Here is a 17,266-nt window from a genome sequence, read left to right as displayed (position 1 = left end):
GACCGTACTGCAAGAGCTGCATCATAATCACAGGCCGTGTGTGTTTTATAGAAATTCTAAGTTTAAGAACCTGATTAAGCAAAGCAATCTAAAGCAAACTTAAATGTTTGCTAAAGAAATAGAAATAAACTTACCAAACCCTAATACTCATTTTTATTTATTTATTTTTTTTAACTCCAGATGCTCACTGTCCAATTATGTTGTGAAAATAGTGCAAGTTTGAATATTAATTATAAAATTGGTATCTTAAGCCATAGCTGAATGAGTCAATGTGGTCAGTTCAGAAGAAATGTAGAAGCTCAACGCAATTTAAGATCACCTGTGCCGTTCTGGCATATTGTCTTGACAATAAGCCAGTTTACTATACACAGTAAAATAAAGAAACACCAAAGAAAAAAATGTACAGAGAAAAGTGTGCTTACAGATGGCACTGACGCACATTTCTAACGACAAATCCATCCTAATCCAAAAACGATGACTAGCAGGCGGGCATTAGAAAAGGAGAAAGAAGCCTGGCAGACACGCTGCAGTATGGATGAGTTTGGGTCTCCTATTAAAAAAGTCTGAACTTTACACATCAGGAAGTATAAATAACTTAAAGTGTGTTTATAAAACCATTACAAAACAATATCCAGCATATTATAGAAAAGGGTAGAGGATTGTGAAAGGCTGTTACAGTAATTTCACTCACAATTGTTACAAGAATTGGCTGTGCATATCTCTTATTGTCATAGGTAAATAATAACAAATCATTATGCGTTACATTCTCAAAAATATAGCATATAGGTGCACATACATAAATAGTTTAGATGTACACTTGTAAAGAGCGTACAAACACACTCACACTGCAATTAAACGGTGGATCGTCCATTCTTGTTTCCTTGCTCACGCCCGATTTCTGAGAGGATCTGCTCTGCTCCCCGAAACAAAAAGATCGGCTTTGATTATGTTGTGTGCCTGTGTGTGTGTTTGTTTCTGTCATAACGTATAAAATCAAGTCACTGAAACTTAAACTAGTGTGCTCGTGAGTAACATCTTGTTCACCACGGACTTCATGTCCCACGTCATACTAAAACTGTCTATTTGATCAGTCAATCAATAAATAAAGTTCTGTCTGGCTGTCGTCTGATGACACACTGCTAGGTGTTGATTCAATTCTCAGACGAACAACACCTGGCGGCTGAACGTTTCCATCTGTGTGTTTCTATGGTCTTGCATCACTCCGAATAGCAGGTGTCATGTCGCTTCCGTCGTCACGATATTTCTAATTCTTTTTAGGGAGGGTGCAATTCACTTTCAGTACTTAACAAATGGACCAGTGTGTGTGTAGAATCTCTTGTAGCAGCTCTCCGTACTCTGCCATGCTTCTTCCTCAACAGTGGAGGAAGGAAGTCCTCCTTTAAATTTCGGAGGACGAAACGGGCGCAAATTTATGAAAACTGCGAACTGATGTTAAATCACCAAATACTCGGCATGCGCGACTTCACCTTACACGAGATAATATGCTATTGTTATCCATTGGTTTAACGAACTTCTTTTCGGTAGTTACAGTGGTACGGGGAGCCCGAGCCGATCCAGGCAGCATCGGCCAATCCTGGAAGCGGAGCCGGTACATCACAGGGCTCACGCGCTCGTATTGGGCCAATTCAGAGCTGCCAGTTGTTCTAAATATCTAATGTCGGATCTGAGTGGCAAACCGAAGTTCCCGGAGAAAAGACCCATGTGGACACGAGAAGAAAGTGCTGTTAAAATCTATTTTATGTTTGACATTATACAGTTCAATCGGCTTTCCAAACGAACGGGCCTTTCTGACATTCTTCACAAAAACAGCAGGCCATCCCGTCGCTTAATCGATTTATGTGTCTATCCTCTTGATTATTACTTTTAATTGGCCTGGTACATAACTGTACAACACATTTGCATTATATTCCATGTAACACAAAAAATCTACCTTGTTGTTTACAAACCATAAACCCGTTTAAACACGTAACGATAGGACAGACAGCATTCAAAGCCTCATCAAATACCCAGCATGAATTAAATGATTTCAGACCCTAAAATATGATTAGAACCCAATATCGGAGGATTAATGCTTCAGCTATGCCACATTATTAAATCGTTTAATTTAAATATTAACCTCGAGTTACATTTTGCTTTGCCAAGTACTGAGTTGAGATACAACTGCTAAATAGCATAACAGCAGATACGAGTTATTAAATCAAACACAATAAACAAACATAAAAACTTAACACGTTGCTCTCTTTCGTATCTGTATTCTTGGAGCAAAATTCAAACCGGCGATCCCAGCCTTACATGAGGCAACTTGATTGTACATTTTAAAAATCCAATAGCAACCAGTCTACAGCCCGAAACCTTATTGAACAAGAGATCCATGTGCCAGGCGAGAGGACAAATATCGCATCCCGTTACCTGAGCAGAAGACGGTAAGTTCAGGTTTCCACCGGCAGCGCCGCTCCGAGTTCCAGAACTCGTGTACTGAGAAGCGCTACTGTAATTCCCACTGTAATCGCGAAACATCTTCTTTCACAAGGCCACTTGAGTGTTAGCTCCTTTATGGTGAGTAAGTCCCAGCGTCCTTGTCCAACAAAATAGTATTTCTCAAAATCGATCGCAGCCTCTTCTTTCGCTTTTCCCAAGACGTCACTGACTAATTCTGAGTCACTCCCGTGGTTGGACCTTTTTATGAATGGAGATATGTGTAAGTGAATAGACCAAAAGAAACTTATCAACAGGGAGGGTATTCGAAAAATATATATATTTCAAAAGTAATTTCCTGAAATACATCTAATAGAAAAAACACAACTGTTATATAAAACAATTTTTATATCAATATAATTTTATACAAACATATGAACATCTGAAATAAAGAAGAACGAGGTAGATTGTAAAAGTGTAAAACCCTCTATTGATAATGGTTTATTCCAAAGAGGGAGGGCTCTGACGTAACTGTCCATATATGGAGAGTTTCCTCTTTGTCCTGGGGAATCCTCTTTTTTTTTTTTTTTTTTTACTGTTGACAGGTACTACAATATTGTGTTTTTGTCAAATCTATTTTTATAGTTTACTGGAAACCCCAAGAAAACAAAACACAATACGTTACATTTATGGTGGCCTTATTATGTAAACTACAAGCTTTACAAGCTCTATATTACGCTCAGTTCTGTCGTCTTAGATCTTTAATTTTATGCGATCATTAGCCCATAATATTTATTTAAAAGGGATATTTAAATCCCTGAGCATCTGCTTTACTCTTATTTAGATTTATTTATTTGGCCGCCGACGCTTTTACCCAAAGCGACTCACAACCCTTGAGATACAACTGGTTACATTTCTTTTGTTTATCCAATTGGAGCACAGGTTGGGGAAGCAGCTGGGTCACACTGTATCACTGGTGGGATTTGAACCTACAACTTGAGGGTTTGAAGTCCAAAGCTTTAACCACTGTGCCACACTACCGTACTTAAAAGATTTTAAGAAGGGAACATGTTTGGAGTAACTAATTGAACAACTTTGAGCTTTAACATAAGTTAGTATTTTCCCAGAGGAGACACGGTGGCCCCTGGTACCCGAGATGTCCCTACGATGGACTGGCAGTCTAAGCAGAATTGTACCCCGTGCTGCCCGGATAGACTCAGCTCCCTTCCACCCTACATTAGATAAACCGAGTTTGACAAAGGTTTGGTGATATGGTCATTCATCCGGTTTTGGCGTCACATTCGGGATCGATTTCTGTTTTATGCCGGACGCAGTCATGGATTGAAAAAGCAGTTAAAGAAACAGAAGAGATCCTCCATTTAATTTTTGTATTGCCCGTAACAGTCCATTTCCACTATAGTAAATCCACCAAGCAATCATATTGTTCAAAGCGAAGGCGATTAACAAAAACAGAAGCACGTTAACAGTGTATGCATACTGCACGCTTCTCACGTCCTACACTTACTTAGTGGGAGATGGTGGCTGGTGAATAAAGGTCATACAGTTTATTAAAGAAAAAGAGGAAGTGTACCAAACTAGCTATTCCAGAGAACTGAAGTTTCATAAGGAGCTATGAAGGACTGTTAAATCAGTAATTCTGCATACACGTTCAGAAGGAATTTTTAAAAAGGGGCCAAATTTGATCTGTTTTTACTCACCGTCCCATAAACCATACGCGATCAGTTGATGTAGGTAAAAGTGTGGAACGAAAGGTGTACGACTAAAAGGTTGGCGGTTGTTCAGGCATAAGACGACCGTCATTTACTTGTATGTAATGTTCTTTTATACTGTATGTCTTTCCTAATATAAATATAAATAGTATATTAGCAACAAAAATAAAAATAAAATAACAGACAGCGACGGTCATCTCAGTGTGTGTTAACGGGACGGGGCGGGGCGCGCCTCGAATTGCTGCAAACTCAGACAGCGCTTCCCAGAATAATTATTACGGATGTTATGTGGAACTCAGCACTTACTAAAATAACATTTTGTAAAAACATTAGATATTAAGCAGAATATGGGCTCGAAATGTGTCTATTGTCACGGTCTGTTTGCAGAGGAGTTTTCCTTTTGAGTGCACATTTGATTTTTTAAATAAGGGAAAGCCAGCGTACAGCGAAGACACGCCTGCTCGTACTTCTTCACTTAAGTTTCATCAGAAAACTACTCCACTCTGTCACGTTATGTTAGAATTTTCCTGTTTGTGTTCGTGGCTTAAGTAATAAGGTTTGCGGTGTGATTTACTTCGAGCAAGGTGCATTTCCCCGTTATGATCTCATATTCATGGAAACAAATGACCCACTCCCCCGCGCAGTAACTCGTCAGTTCAATTGTAGTGGAGGGAAGTGTTCATTTCGAGGGTCTTTTGAAAACCTGTATTGTTCATTCATAAGAATACATTTCCACAAACCCCACTTATTTTTCCAGTTCTTTTCGCGGCTTGTTACACTTCATATTTCACTCTTGTATTGAATCAGGTGAGAGGTGATTCATTCGTAAACCTGGCCTTGAGGCACTGAATAAAAGGAGAATAGAAAGATCCAGCAACACCAATACTCGTTTTTAAGTAGCCTAAATTGTTTCCAAAACCAAGAACTGCTATTTTTAATTAACGGAAATTGTTTTACTTTGGTATATAAAACTGTAAAATTGATCGGTCTGAGTGTATTATAAGTTTACTTAATTTTGATAAAAAAAAGTGATAGTGCGGGCTGCTGACCCCTCATACTAAAGCGCGAGGTTCGCGCGCCGCTCCTCCAACTCCTGCAGGACCCGAGCTGTAGCCGCAGCCCCAGCAGCAGTAGGCACTGGAAGTCTGGCGCACACTTTCTCCTCAAAACCGCAGGCAAAGTACGCCGTCCGTTACTCACCCGACAGGAATGGGCGAGGAGAGTTGAGCTGATTCAAATTAGCGTATTGGCACTTTGCAGATCTAGAAAAAGTAAATCGGTGTATCCGTGGTTCCGTGATAAATTGCACTTATGGGAATTTTAACCATATACAATATCAGTGAGCAGTTGATTATATCCAGTGTGCGGTTTCTGTGAATCACATGTGTGAAAAAGAGCCGATGCTGGCCCGGCATTATTCCAAAAGCTTTGAGCTTTTTTTCTGCTGTCAGACATTTAACCCATTGGTAGACTAAACGAAGACACAAATATACATAAAGCTTAATATCCAGCAGTAGGTGCATCTTTTTGTCCGTGTTTACTAGATATCAATAGTGTTACTTTTGATTACTTGTCTATCAATCAGACACATTAGCTAAAACGACATTTTAATTATTTGTATACGTAAGTAAAAAACCACGAAGATATGTAGGTATGCCTTATTAATAAAGAATAAAACACACGAGATTCTGTATGTTTAAACATATATTCTAAAAGAAGAAGCATAGCATACTGGATACACAAATAAACTTGCCAAATCATTCATCAAGATTAATGGACAGCGGAGAGAATCTTGGCAAACCATAAACGGTCGACCCCTTTTATTTTATCGGAAAATACCAGGGACGCCACCAGTCTACCGGAGGGCACATTCGCCTACTTTGGTGAAGTTTAGTCAGTACCACTGGCCGAAAGTGCACAACTCTAGTGAGCGAAAGGAAACAAACCTCTGACTCGGCATTCTGACCCAGGCTTCTCCAGTCGTAAGATGACAGTCCTGTCACCAGAAAATCGCACTTCCACTGCAGTTTCGAGTAACAAATTAGTTTCTGCAATTGTTTGGATTACAGGAATAAACGCGAGTAAGCCGTGAACGTTTAACAAAATTCACATAGTGTTTACTGAGTGCAAACGATGCCATGCAGAATAGTAAGTTCGTGTGTAAAAGTATTAATAACAGCTATTTATTTATATTTATTCTGGTGATTAATGTTATATACATCCATTTAACTAATAACGAGGGTGCACCAGTCCATCGGTGGGCAGACACGTGCACCTGTACCCCAAAATCAGTACGGTTAAATGGACTGCCATGGTGTTAAAGTAACAGTTAAACGTTTACGTATACAGTGGCAATGGATTTACCTGATTTTCTGTATTAGCGGGTCATAAAATGCGACCTGATCTTCACACAAGTCACAATTACAGACAAACACGATGAGCTTAAGCTAATATCACACAAATTATTTAACATTTTCATATTTTTTTAACAGACCGATTAAAAATTTTGCTGTGGAAAAACAAATTGAGCCCTTGGATTTACTAATTGTACAGACCTCTTTTGGCAGTAATAGCCTCTCACAAGTGTTTCCAGAGGCTGCGACTCGGACATGCAAAATTTTCAGGAGGAATTTTGGGCCATTCTGTGTTGCAGAACTGATTCTGCTCAGCCATATTAGCAGTATAAAGTGGCACTAAAATAAAAATAAAATATGTCACGTGTTTTAGCCAATCAGCGTAGAGTATTTGGTGGAAGTGTGGAATGGATGAGCTGACAATATGTCTACGGCGTGCGACAGACCAGCACAACTGAGGTTCAACAGAGACGGGACAGCCATTTCAACGGTCGATGACCAGTGGCAGGCGGATCTGGCGGAGATGTCTTATTACCCAGAATTCAATGATGGATATAAATTTATGGTCACATTTTTATGTGCTCTCAAAACGTGCTTGAGCCGAGCCAATAAAGGACAGGGCAGGGCAGAAAGTGTCTTGGGGTTTTAGCATGATTTTTAGAGAGGGTAGGATTCCTAAGAAACTTCAGAAAGTCCAAGGCAAAGAATTTCATCACACTATTAAAAACACAACAATATTTTACATTTTGTCACAAACAGTGATGTAAAAGCTAGTGATAGTAGAGCGATTTAGGACCTGTGGACATATTTCAGTTATGCAAATAGTTTTAGGTATACAGATCCTGCCAGACTTTTTGCACAGTTATAATCGCAGTTTTCATACACCATTCAAACAAAACCTGTAGATGTTACTTCAGAAAATGCTACACAGGTACTGTAATGAAATCCGAAGAACATTTTGTGCAGAAGAGCTGCAAAATATAAACGCCAATGCTAACAAAGTGTTCCTCATGCAAAACATTTTAGCCGCTCTGGAGTGTGATAGAAACAAACAAGTACTGGTAAAATGGCTTGGTTGGTACAAGCAATTTAACAGATGGGTAAAGGCTTCCTAATGTATTCTTTCAAGGCTAGTTTGTGTAGGTGGAAGCTAATTTTGCTTGTTCATCTGACCCACAGAGTACAAAAGCCATGTTTATAATATATCACCTGAATTTTGTTTGGCAGGGTCCTTTTTTCTTTGCTGACTTTGTTTTACTCTCGGCCGAGTGTCACTTTTTTCCCCTCTCTTCTTATGCGGCCTTGCAGGCTGTGGCACAGGGGGCCCCAGCAGTGCTAGATGCGGTGTGTGTCTTTTTCTTTTAACGTTTCTCTTTATAATTATCATGCCTGTACCTTCCTAGTAGGGTGTTTCAACTTTATTGATTACAGTACCTGCCATGTGACTCATGACATCATTAGCAATAATTCTTGCTGCAGATTTCACAAGAGGTTTGTCAATTTCTAGCCCTCATCTCAACAGAGCTCATATTCTTAGGATGTCTGACATGAATGGCTCTCTTCGGGTCTTTCCACAGCGTTTCCAAAGGGTCTGAGGACACTCCATAAGGCAGATTTCCTTCCATCCATCCATCCATTATCCAACCCACTACATCCTAACCACAGGATCACGGGGGTCTGCTGGAGCCAATCCCAGCTAACACAGGGCGCAAGGCAGGAAACAAACCCCGGGCAGGGTGCCAGCCCACCGCAGTAAGGCAGATTTTGTGTTTTTTTTTTGTTTTTGTTTTTTTTTTAGTAATCAACTTATTATTAAGAAAAGACAAATTGAAAGGATGTCAATAAACAGACATGGCATACAAAGTATCCCAACCCACCATCTCCCATCTAGCCTGAGCCAAGGAATAAAAAAAAATCAAGGATTTACAAGCTGCTATTTACACAACTGAGCCACAGCAGAGCAGGATTCAATTACATTACTGGAAGCACCATTAATCCATGCTGCAGACAACTCCAAATGTATTAAGTTGTAGAAGGAGGACTGCCAGTTGTCGACAGTGACGCATTCGGGAGTCTTCCAGTGGGAGGCAATAGTTAGTTTGACTGCCAGGGTAACTCAGAACATGTGGAGAAAAGTGTCAGGGAAACCAAGGGAAGGAGGATCAGCAGTGAGGCTCATCAGAAACTGTTTCCAGGGAGTAGGATAAAGTCTGCGTAGATCTTTTTTTAAAGCCATTCTATTTGTTCTGATATTCTCCTGTAGGATACCTTCATAAACTTGACAACTCATGTTCTCTCCACCATAATTCATCATTGGAATGATGTGTTCAGGCTGGTGTGCTGTGCCCTTTGTAGGCCATATGTATTGCTGTACATTTTTCCCAAACAATTCAACCTTCATCATATCAGTCCACAAAACATTTTACCAATAGCAATGTGGAATGTCAACATGGGCTTGGAGTGAAGTTTTTTTCTTTTCAAGAGCAGTGCCCTGCCATGGACACCATGCCTGTTCAGTGTTTTACATATGGTGGACTCATAAATAGAGATGTTAACCTGTTCCAATAATTCTTTCAGTTCATTAGCTTTTGCTCTAGGGTTCTCTTTTACCTCACTGAGCACTCGATGTTGTGTCTTTCAAATCATCTTGGCTGGGTGCCCACTTGTAGGGAGAGTAGCCACCGTACCAAACCACCACAATTTAAACATAATGTGTCTAAATGTAGACTAATGACTATCTAAACTAATTGAATTTACTTTGGAGCCCTTTCCAGTTTCATGCAAATCAAAACTTCTTGATTGTTGATCTTCCGAGATCTCTTTTTTGCAAGGCATGCTTCACATCATGATATACTTCTTATGAATAATAAATTCTAAATGTTTGAATAATTCTTTAGGTAAAAGTATCTCTACAGCACACCTCCAGTCTCGTTTCATTGATTGGACTCCACTTAACTTTTGTTGATGTCACCAGCCTAGGGCTTCACATGTTTTTTCTGGCCTACACTCTGAATGTTTGAATGATATATTTAATACATACAAGAATAACACAATAATTTGTGTAAACCAGACTGCGGGTTCATTATTATAGCTTAGATGAAGTTCAGACTATATTTTAAGACAAATTTATACATAAATATGTTTATTTCCAAAGGGTTCACATACTCTTTCTTGCCACTATAGTTTTCATTCCATGCTTAACTGTTAACATCAATGATTTCCTCAGCACGCACACTCATTCAGATGCTAATATGTGAGAAGAAAACTAAATAGGCTACCTAGAGAACTGCACAGCAACACGGGGAGAGCATAAAGTCTCCATAGGTGTGCTCCACTTCAGCATCATGTCAGACTTAATGTGTAACGGAGAATCACTTCAGATCAGGGCTCTCCAATTCCAGTCCTGGAGAGCTACTGTGGCTGCAAGTTTTCATTCCAACTCTTTTCTTAATACGTGAGCAGTTTTTGCTGCTAATTAACTATTTCCCTTTATTTTAATTGACTTTTCTTGACACCTAAACATAAATTTGATGTGAAGTGAGTCAACAGATGAACAACTGAGTTGGGGCCTCAAACTCTAAACTTCATTCAGTTTCTTAACTTGAAGCCAGTTCTCGTTGCTAATTAAACCTGTTATTTAATTCCATTGTGCTCATTCTGCCATGGCAGACATTTCCAAAACTCTTAACTTTTTTTTTTAAGAGTGCTGTCAAAATGTTTTGTGGACGTGAGCAGATCAATATTACTGAGGCCTTCATCTTTCTTTATTTTCAGTTATTGTGTGATGGACGCAGGTTGTTGTTTATGTGTTGGTTCATTTTGTGTCTTAATATTGTTTGGTTGCTAATTAAGGAAAAAAGAAATAATTAAGGGGCCTGAGTCTTAAGTTGTGCATTAATTAAAATTAAGGCAAAGAGTTAATTAGCAGCAAAATCTGGTCACTAATTAAGAAAAGGGTTAGAGTGAAAACCTGCAGCCACAGTAGCTCTCCAGGACTGGAGTTGGGACCCCTGCTTTAGATTATCAAATATGATACCACAATAAGAGTGGCACTCAAATTAAGTGAAAGCTCTCCCTTGATTAAGGCAAAGTGTGTATGATTGAATAGATTTAACATCGAGGTCACGTTGTTTATGAAGGTGTCAATATTGCCATGTCACTCAGGGCTCTCTTAACAGCATTATAGCCCCCCTGGGGCCACTACCTACACAACCACTCAGCAAGTCACAACATACATAGATTAGCATGGGGTCCCTATGCTCGTGGGGCCCTCTGGCAACTGCCTAGCGAGACCTTGTGTTAAGACGGCCCTGATGTCATCATTGGTTATCGCATTCTCATTTGTTGTATGGAAGTTTACTAATGGGATCCAGACAAAAGTGAGGTGGCAGCAAAATACAGCGTGGCAGTTAAATCGCAAATTTCAAATATAACCATTAGATTAACATGGCTTATGCAGGGCAGTCACAGGGTGGGCTGGTATTATTTCTGTATCCTGACACACCCAGTAACTGCTTTAGATATCTTTAAAAACTTGAAATAAAGCAGGTAAATTGATGCTGCTTGCACACACAGGTATTGTCTAGTCGGTTATACTTTGACTTATTACTACTTTCCTGATTTATCCATCTCGTTTTTTTTTTACCTGGACGGCAAATTTACTGGCCGTGCATACATCAGTTTCTGATTGCAACCGTCGGAGACTCAGGCCATGAACCTACAGCGTGAGAACTGCTGCGAGAAGCTCCGACCTCTTATTTAAAAAAAAAATCGTCCATAAAAACAACCAATCAAAGAAACCTTTGCGCAGAATCTTCTCACATTTTGCCAGAGGGAGCGCAACCTCGCAGTCTGGATCAAACCAGAAAGGAGTTGTAGACAACGTCAGCGATGACGGAACACTTTCAGTTTTTCCCCTACTGGTAGATCGAGAGAGTGACGTAATTACGTCGGGGAAACGGTCAGCTGACCGTGCGTCACGATGAAGCAACCGCCCTGATCCAGAATTTACTGGCTTTCGCTTAAAATGCATACATAAGGGGCTGATCAAATGTCAAAATTAAACGCTATAAAATGCTCGCTGGGGATTAAGTAATTGCCTCTGAGTGTTTATTCTCATGCCACACGCTTGCGTTTATTTAAGATTCCCTTATTAAAGTTCCGGGATGTTGGTGGCCGGAGCCTATGCAGAATCCCCCGGCGCAAGGCAGATACAACGACAATACGCCGCAGGGCACTCAGAATGACACCGAGCCCATTTAAAAAACGTGCAGATTCTACACACTAACAGTTTTGGGATTCTAAGCCAGTCTGCTGGACCTATGAGACACTAGTTGAATGGTACAATACATACTTACGTGGAGTTGAGAAAGGGAGAAACACAAGCTGCCTCGCAACCCTGCCGTGTTCATACATATTCTTTGAATCGTGAGATATTTTCCTTAGATTCATGCTTTTAATTAACCAAAAGGTAGTTTATGATATCATAATAGGATATATCAATGCGTTTCTTTACAGTAAATAAATTGTTCAAAACAAGTGCGCGGTGATTTCTTCTCCGAGTCATGCAGGTCAGGAATTAACCGAGGTGTGGAGGACAGGCACTCACTGGACACACCATAGCGAACTGCAGCCCACTCGCTTACAATTGTTTAAGTTTTCATGTCTATCGGACGTGGGGAAAAACTAACCTTAAAGCGAGGAAATCATACAAGTTACAAACAGAGAAGGACTGGGCAGAAAATCGAACTCAGGTGCTTGAAAGTGCGAGGTACCAGCTCTAAGCACTATGTGACGTAAACGTCCATCTTAAAGCACATCTTTGAAAAGTTGTGTATGTCCAGGGCCTCGCAGAAAGGAGACCTGGGTTATCTTCCCGGGTCCTCCCTGCATGGAGTTTGCATGTTCTCCCCATGTCTGCGTGGGTTTCCTCCCACAGTCCAAAGACATGCAGGTTGGGTGCATTGGCGATTCTAATTTGCCCCTAGTGTGTGCTTGGTGTGTGTGTGTGTCCTGCGGTGGGCTGACGCCATGCCTGGGATTTGTTCCTGCCTTGCGCCCTGTGTTGGCTGGGATTGGCTCCAGCAGACCCTGTGACCCTGTGCTAGGATATAGCGGGTTGGATGATGACTGACTGACTGTGTATCCAGGCTAAAGGTCTCCTGCAGTAGTAATTAACATAGCTTGTATTTTTCACAGATTTCCTGCTAAAGTGTAGCTTTGGTGCAATATACGAATACCATCCACTTCATAATTGTTTGTATACCGTGTTTTTTACCTTTTGATTTATCTGCTGTAGCTGGTTTTCCATTCATATGCTTTATGTCCATCCATCCATCCATCCATTATCCAACCCGTTATATCCTAACTACAGGGTCATGGGGATCTGCTGGAGCCAATCCCAGCCAGCACAGGGCGCAAGGCAAGAAACAAACCCCGAGCAGGGTGCCAGCCCACCGCAGTATGCTTTATGTATCACACATTAATCCATCCATCCATCCATTTTCCAACCCGCTGAAACCAAACACAGGGTCACGGGGGTCTGCTGGAGCCAATCCCAGCCAACACAGGGCACAAGGCAGGAAACAATCCCGGGCAGGGTGCCAACCCACCGCAGGACACACACAAACACACCCACACACCAAGCACACACTAGGGCCAATTTAGAATCGCCAATCCACCTAACCAGCATGTCTTTGGACTGTGGGAGGAAACCGGAGCGCCCGGAGGAAACCCACGCAGACACGGGGAGAACATGCAAACTCCACGCAGGGAGGACCCGGGAAGCGAACCCAGGTCCCCAGGTCTCCCAACTGCGAGGCAGCAGCGCTACCCACTGCGCCACCGTGCCGCCCTCACACATTAATGAATAAGTGAAACCCACTCTCATAATGGACACAATTGCAAAGACTCAACAAAAAATGCAGGGAATTCAAAGTGTAGTTATGAGAGACGGCTAGGGCAAACTTTCAAAAATTTGAGAGAGAAAAAATCCATTTGCATCTTCATTACAAGTATATACGTGTTTTTTTGTTAAATGACTATTCTTAATTGAACCCATGCCAGTGTAAGTGCGCACAGTGGACTGGCACCCCATCCAGGGCCGGTACCTGAAGTTCAGAATTGTCAATCCATGACAGAGATGCTGAATGTTGAACTATGTTTCTGTCATTCCAGGACAACCGCTCATGTCAACCAGTCAGTCTCTAGGTATGGTAAGGAAGACACGAGACAAAGCCACACAATTTCACATGTCTAACAGTGGTCTACACATCTGCTTTCTCATAGGACAGGGGTCCTCAATTACAGTCCCAGAGAACTACAGCAGCTACAAGTTTTGTAATTAGAAGTCAGGCCTTGCATATAATGAAACTTAGTATTTAATGATATAGCTTATTAGTCCTTTCATTCTTCCAAGAACAATCTTTATCCCATTGTAGATTTTTCCATTTCTTAGAACATTATTCATTCACTAGCCATGTGCGCCCAACTACGTTGCGCGTGTTAAAGTTGTCTGTGAAGGGCTCCCTGTTTAAACGCGGCTGCCAGTCGTGAACTTGGCCCTTCGTCACACAGCATTATGATTTTTTATAAGGGAAACAAAATTAGAAAACAAAACCCTTGGACATTGATTCGATAGGAACGGCCTACTCGGAATCACTGTCCGAATAGTAATTATGTGGTGGTGTAGGAGCATTTCTGCTTCTCTCCGTTCACAGTCCGTCTCGTTTTCATGACGCTGTCGCTTCCTCTCACGATCTCTTCTCAACCTTTCTCCAATCTCGCAGGTTGCTTTGTGGCAATCCAAAGAGTAAGGAAGAAGCAATGCTTCTTTCTTGAACTCCAAACGCTGACTGATGGAAAATCACAGAAATGTGCCCGGCTTATATACTCTGACTGCCGACTCCAAGAAGTGGGTGAACATTCGATTTGGACGAAGTGCTGCCAACGACGGTCGATAGAAACACAACTAAACCACAGTCTCGACAACGAAGCAGGTGTCGATGCCAGATCTAAACACAAAGCACGGTGTCGACACCAGATCTAAACACAAAGCACAGTGTCGACGCCAGATCTAAACACAAAGAGTGCTATCGACAGTGTTTGTAAACAAAAGTAACAACCAAGGTGTTGTGTATTCAGCCAGTACAAACAGCACGTAGTCTCCTTTAGTTCAATCCTCCTTCATCACTACACTCCAACCTCATCCAACGATCCTCCCCCTCACTTCCTCTCCTCCTCCATCACTACTGCCCTCTACTGAACACAGCAGGAACACCACACAAGGCAGTGAATTCGTGGACAAACAAAGATCAAGATCCAAATGAAGATTATATATAAAGATTGATTCACTTATTTGGTTTATCCAAGGTGACTTAGAACATTTATGACACAATTTGTTGACATTTCTTTTGGTTTTCTAATTGGAGCACAGGCAGGTCAAGTGACGTCCTCATGGTCACACAGTGTCAGTAGCGGGACTTGAACCCACAACCTCACCGACATGTTTAGTGATCCTGAACAGATTTATATACTTTGGTCATTCCCTTTTCTCTCATGTATTTCTAAACATTTTATGAATGCAGATATTTCGCGTTGGATTTACTCAGTTTTTATGGAAACAGGTTTACTGGAGGGCTGGTAGTTAAGAAAACAGGCAACAATTAAAACCTAAATGCAGAGATTTAAAACTAAAATAGATAATTAAGTGTTCTGAAACGTAACAAGCGTGCTAACTATTTAACTATTAGTAAATACACGGTTTCTAATTAAATCATTGGTTAAAGCAAAAACCCGAAAAAATGCTGAATGTTGAACTATGTATGTATGAGGTACAGCGACCACAACAGCCGTGGGGGAAAAAAATCTGGCATGTGGGATTTCTTTTGAACTTTTAAGAGAAGGTGAGCACATGTAAAAAGAAGGCGACTGGTGTATTGAACATGCTACACACACTCTCCAAAATGGCACTTTACTGGGTTGTGTGAATCCTTGTAGAACTGTTGCTTGTCAAAGAACCATTTATGTCTGGCAAGAGTTATTTGCAAATGACTTTGGTTCGTTGGTCTGTTAAAAGGTTCCTAATGTGTGGACAAAGCAGAAATCTTTACTGTATAGTAAGTAGACTACCTCAGGATACTGACAGATAGCCGGTGTTATTGTGTGCATCAAGAGTCCTTTTAAAAATCATGAACCCAGTGGTATTACACAAATTGTCTGTTCATGGACAGATCTAAATCTAACTTAAAGATTACTTCCAGATCCTTCATGATTGTTCTTTGGGCACCAAAAATGGTTCCACTATGGCAGGGGTCCTCAGTCACGGTCCTGGAGGGCCACAGTGGCTGCAGGTTTTCCTTCCAACTAGTTTTTCTAATTAGAAGACCATCCTTGCTGATAATGAAACTTGATATCTAACTGTTTAGCTTCTTAGTGCTTTCATTTTTCCAAGAGAAATTTTAATTGTACTGTAGAGTTTCCTTCTCTGAGAACATTATCTGTGTGTTTTGCGGACAGGAACAGATTTAAACTTAATGGTCCTTCCAATTCCCCTCTCACTTATTTCTAAATATTTTTTTAGCACGGATTCTTCATGGTGCATACGCATAGGTTTGAAGGGAAGCACGTTAACTGGAGAGCTGCTGGTTTATTGGTGATCTACATTTCATTATTAACTACTGTGGTTAAAAAAACAGGAAACAACTAAAAGTTAAATGCTGCTAAAAACTAAAACAGGCAATTAGGGGGTTCTGAATTGTAACAGGCAAGAAAACTAAAATCAAGCCCAAAAAACTTATTGCTTTAGTAGTAAATAAATGGGTTCTTATTAAGAAATGGGTTGAAGTGAAAATCTCATCCTCCAGGACTGTATACAATGTGATGTGATCTACAATGAAACTAAAACCATGTAATGAAAGCACTAACAAGGCATATAGTTAAATAGTTTCATTTTCAGAAAGGACTGACTTCTAATTAGGAAACTGGCTCAAATGAAAACCTGTGGCCACTGCGGCCCACCACGACCGTGACAGAGGACCCCTGCCTGATGGCATTGATGTGAACAACCACTATGGCACCTTTCTTTTTAAGAGTCTACTACTGTCTTTCTTTGGATTTTATCATATTCATTTCCAAACATTGTTTGCTTTTCAAAACCGCTCAGAACACCATCCACTGTTAAAATGCCCGTCAATGTTATTATGAAGTATAAGTGGGATAACTCTTCATAGGTCCTCTCATAGCAAACACCACCATATGACGCTTTACGACGCAAACAAAAGGGAAAAATGGTTTATTATCTTGATTTTATGATGGTGCTCTTTGTAAATACAAAACGTCACTAAACAAGACACTAGTTAATTAAATAAACCTCGATAATAATTGACTTAGTGTCCTGAAGTGCACGAAAATGTGATAATCAGAAGACCATTTGACTGAACGGTGATGGAAAGCATTATACAGATTATCTTTGAATAGATTTCGGAAATTCACAAAAGGTAACCATGAAATTCAGGAAAGGCGATAAAACAAAAGTATTAAAAATTTAAAAAAAAAACAAAGTTTGCCACCATGCTGGCGTAGTAAATGATACTGCTCGTAGCTACAGGGAGTAAGGGCTCGATCCCGTGCCCGTCAAATCTAGTCGCGGTGTGCCAGCGACATCATAAGGTCACATCGGGAAAGCAGACTTTGGAGAAAACAATCGGGTCGCCAGCACATCAGACACGGGATTGATAAGGGGTGCGA

At 40.7% G+C, this 17,266-nt stretch overlaps 1 protein-coding gene across 2 annotated transcripts in view; it reads right to left on the bottom strand.

Annotated features, from left to right (window-relative positions):
• The window catches only part of fosl1a (FOS like 1, AP-1 transcription factor subunit a), a 35,532-nt gene extending 32,843 nt beyond the window's left edge, over positions 1-2,689 (bottom strand). The window contains exon 1 of one of the 2 annotated variants that reach the window (XM_028802862.2): positions 2,431-2,689. In XM_028802862.2, coding sequence (XP_028658695.1) covers positions 2,431-2,538 — 108 coding nt within the window. In that variant the 5' untranslated portion in view covers positions 2,539-2,689. The remainder of the gene's footprint in view (positions 1-2,430) is intronic. The other variant, XM_028802852.2, reaches the window with a different exon arrangement.
• Positions 2,690-17,266: the final 14,577 nt, after the last annotated feature.

The sequence above is a fragment of the Erpetoichthys calabaricus genome, chromosome 1, assembly GCF_900747795.2.
Source record: "Erpetoichthys calabaricus chromosome 1, fErpCal1.3, whole genome shotgun sequence".
NCBI lineage: Eukaryota > Metazoa > Chordata > Cladistia > Polypteriformes > Polypteridae > Erpetoichthys > Erpetoichthys calabaricus.
This window is presented reverse-complemented; position numbering and strand designations above follow the sequence as displayed.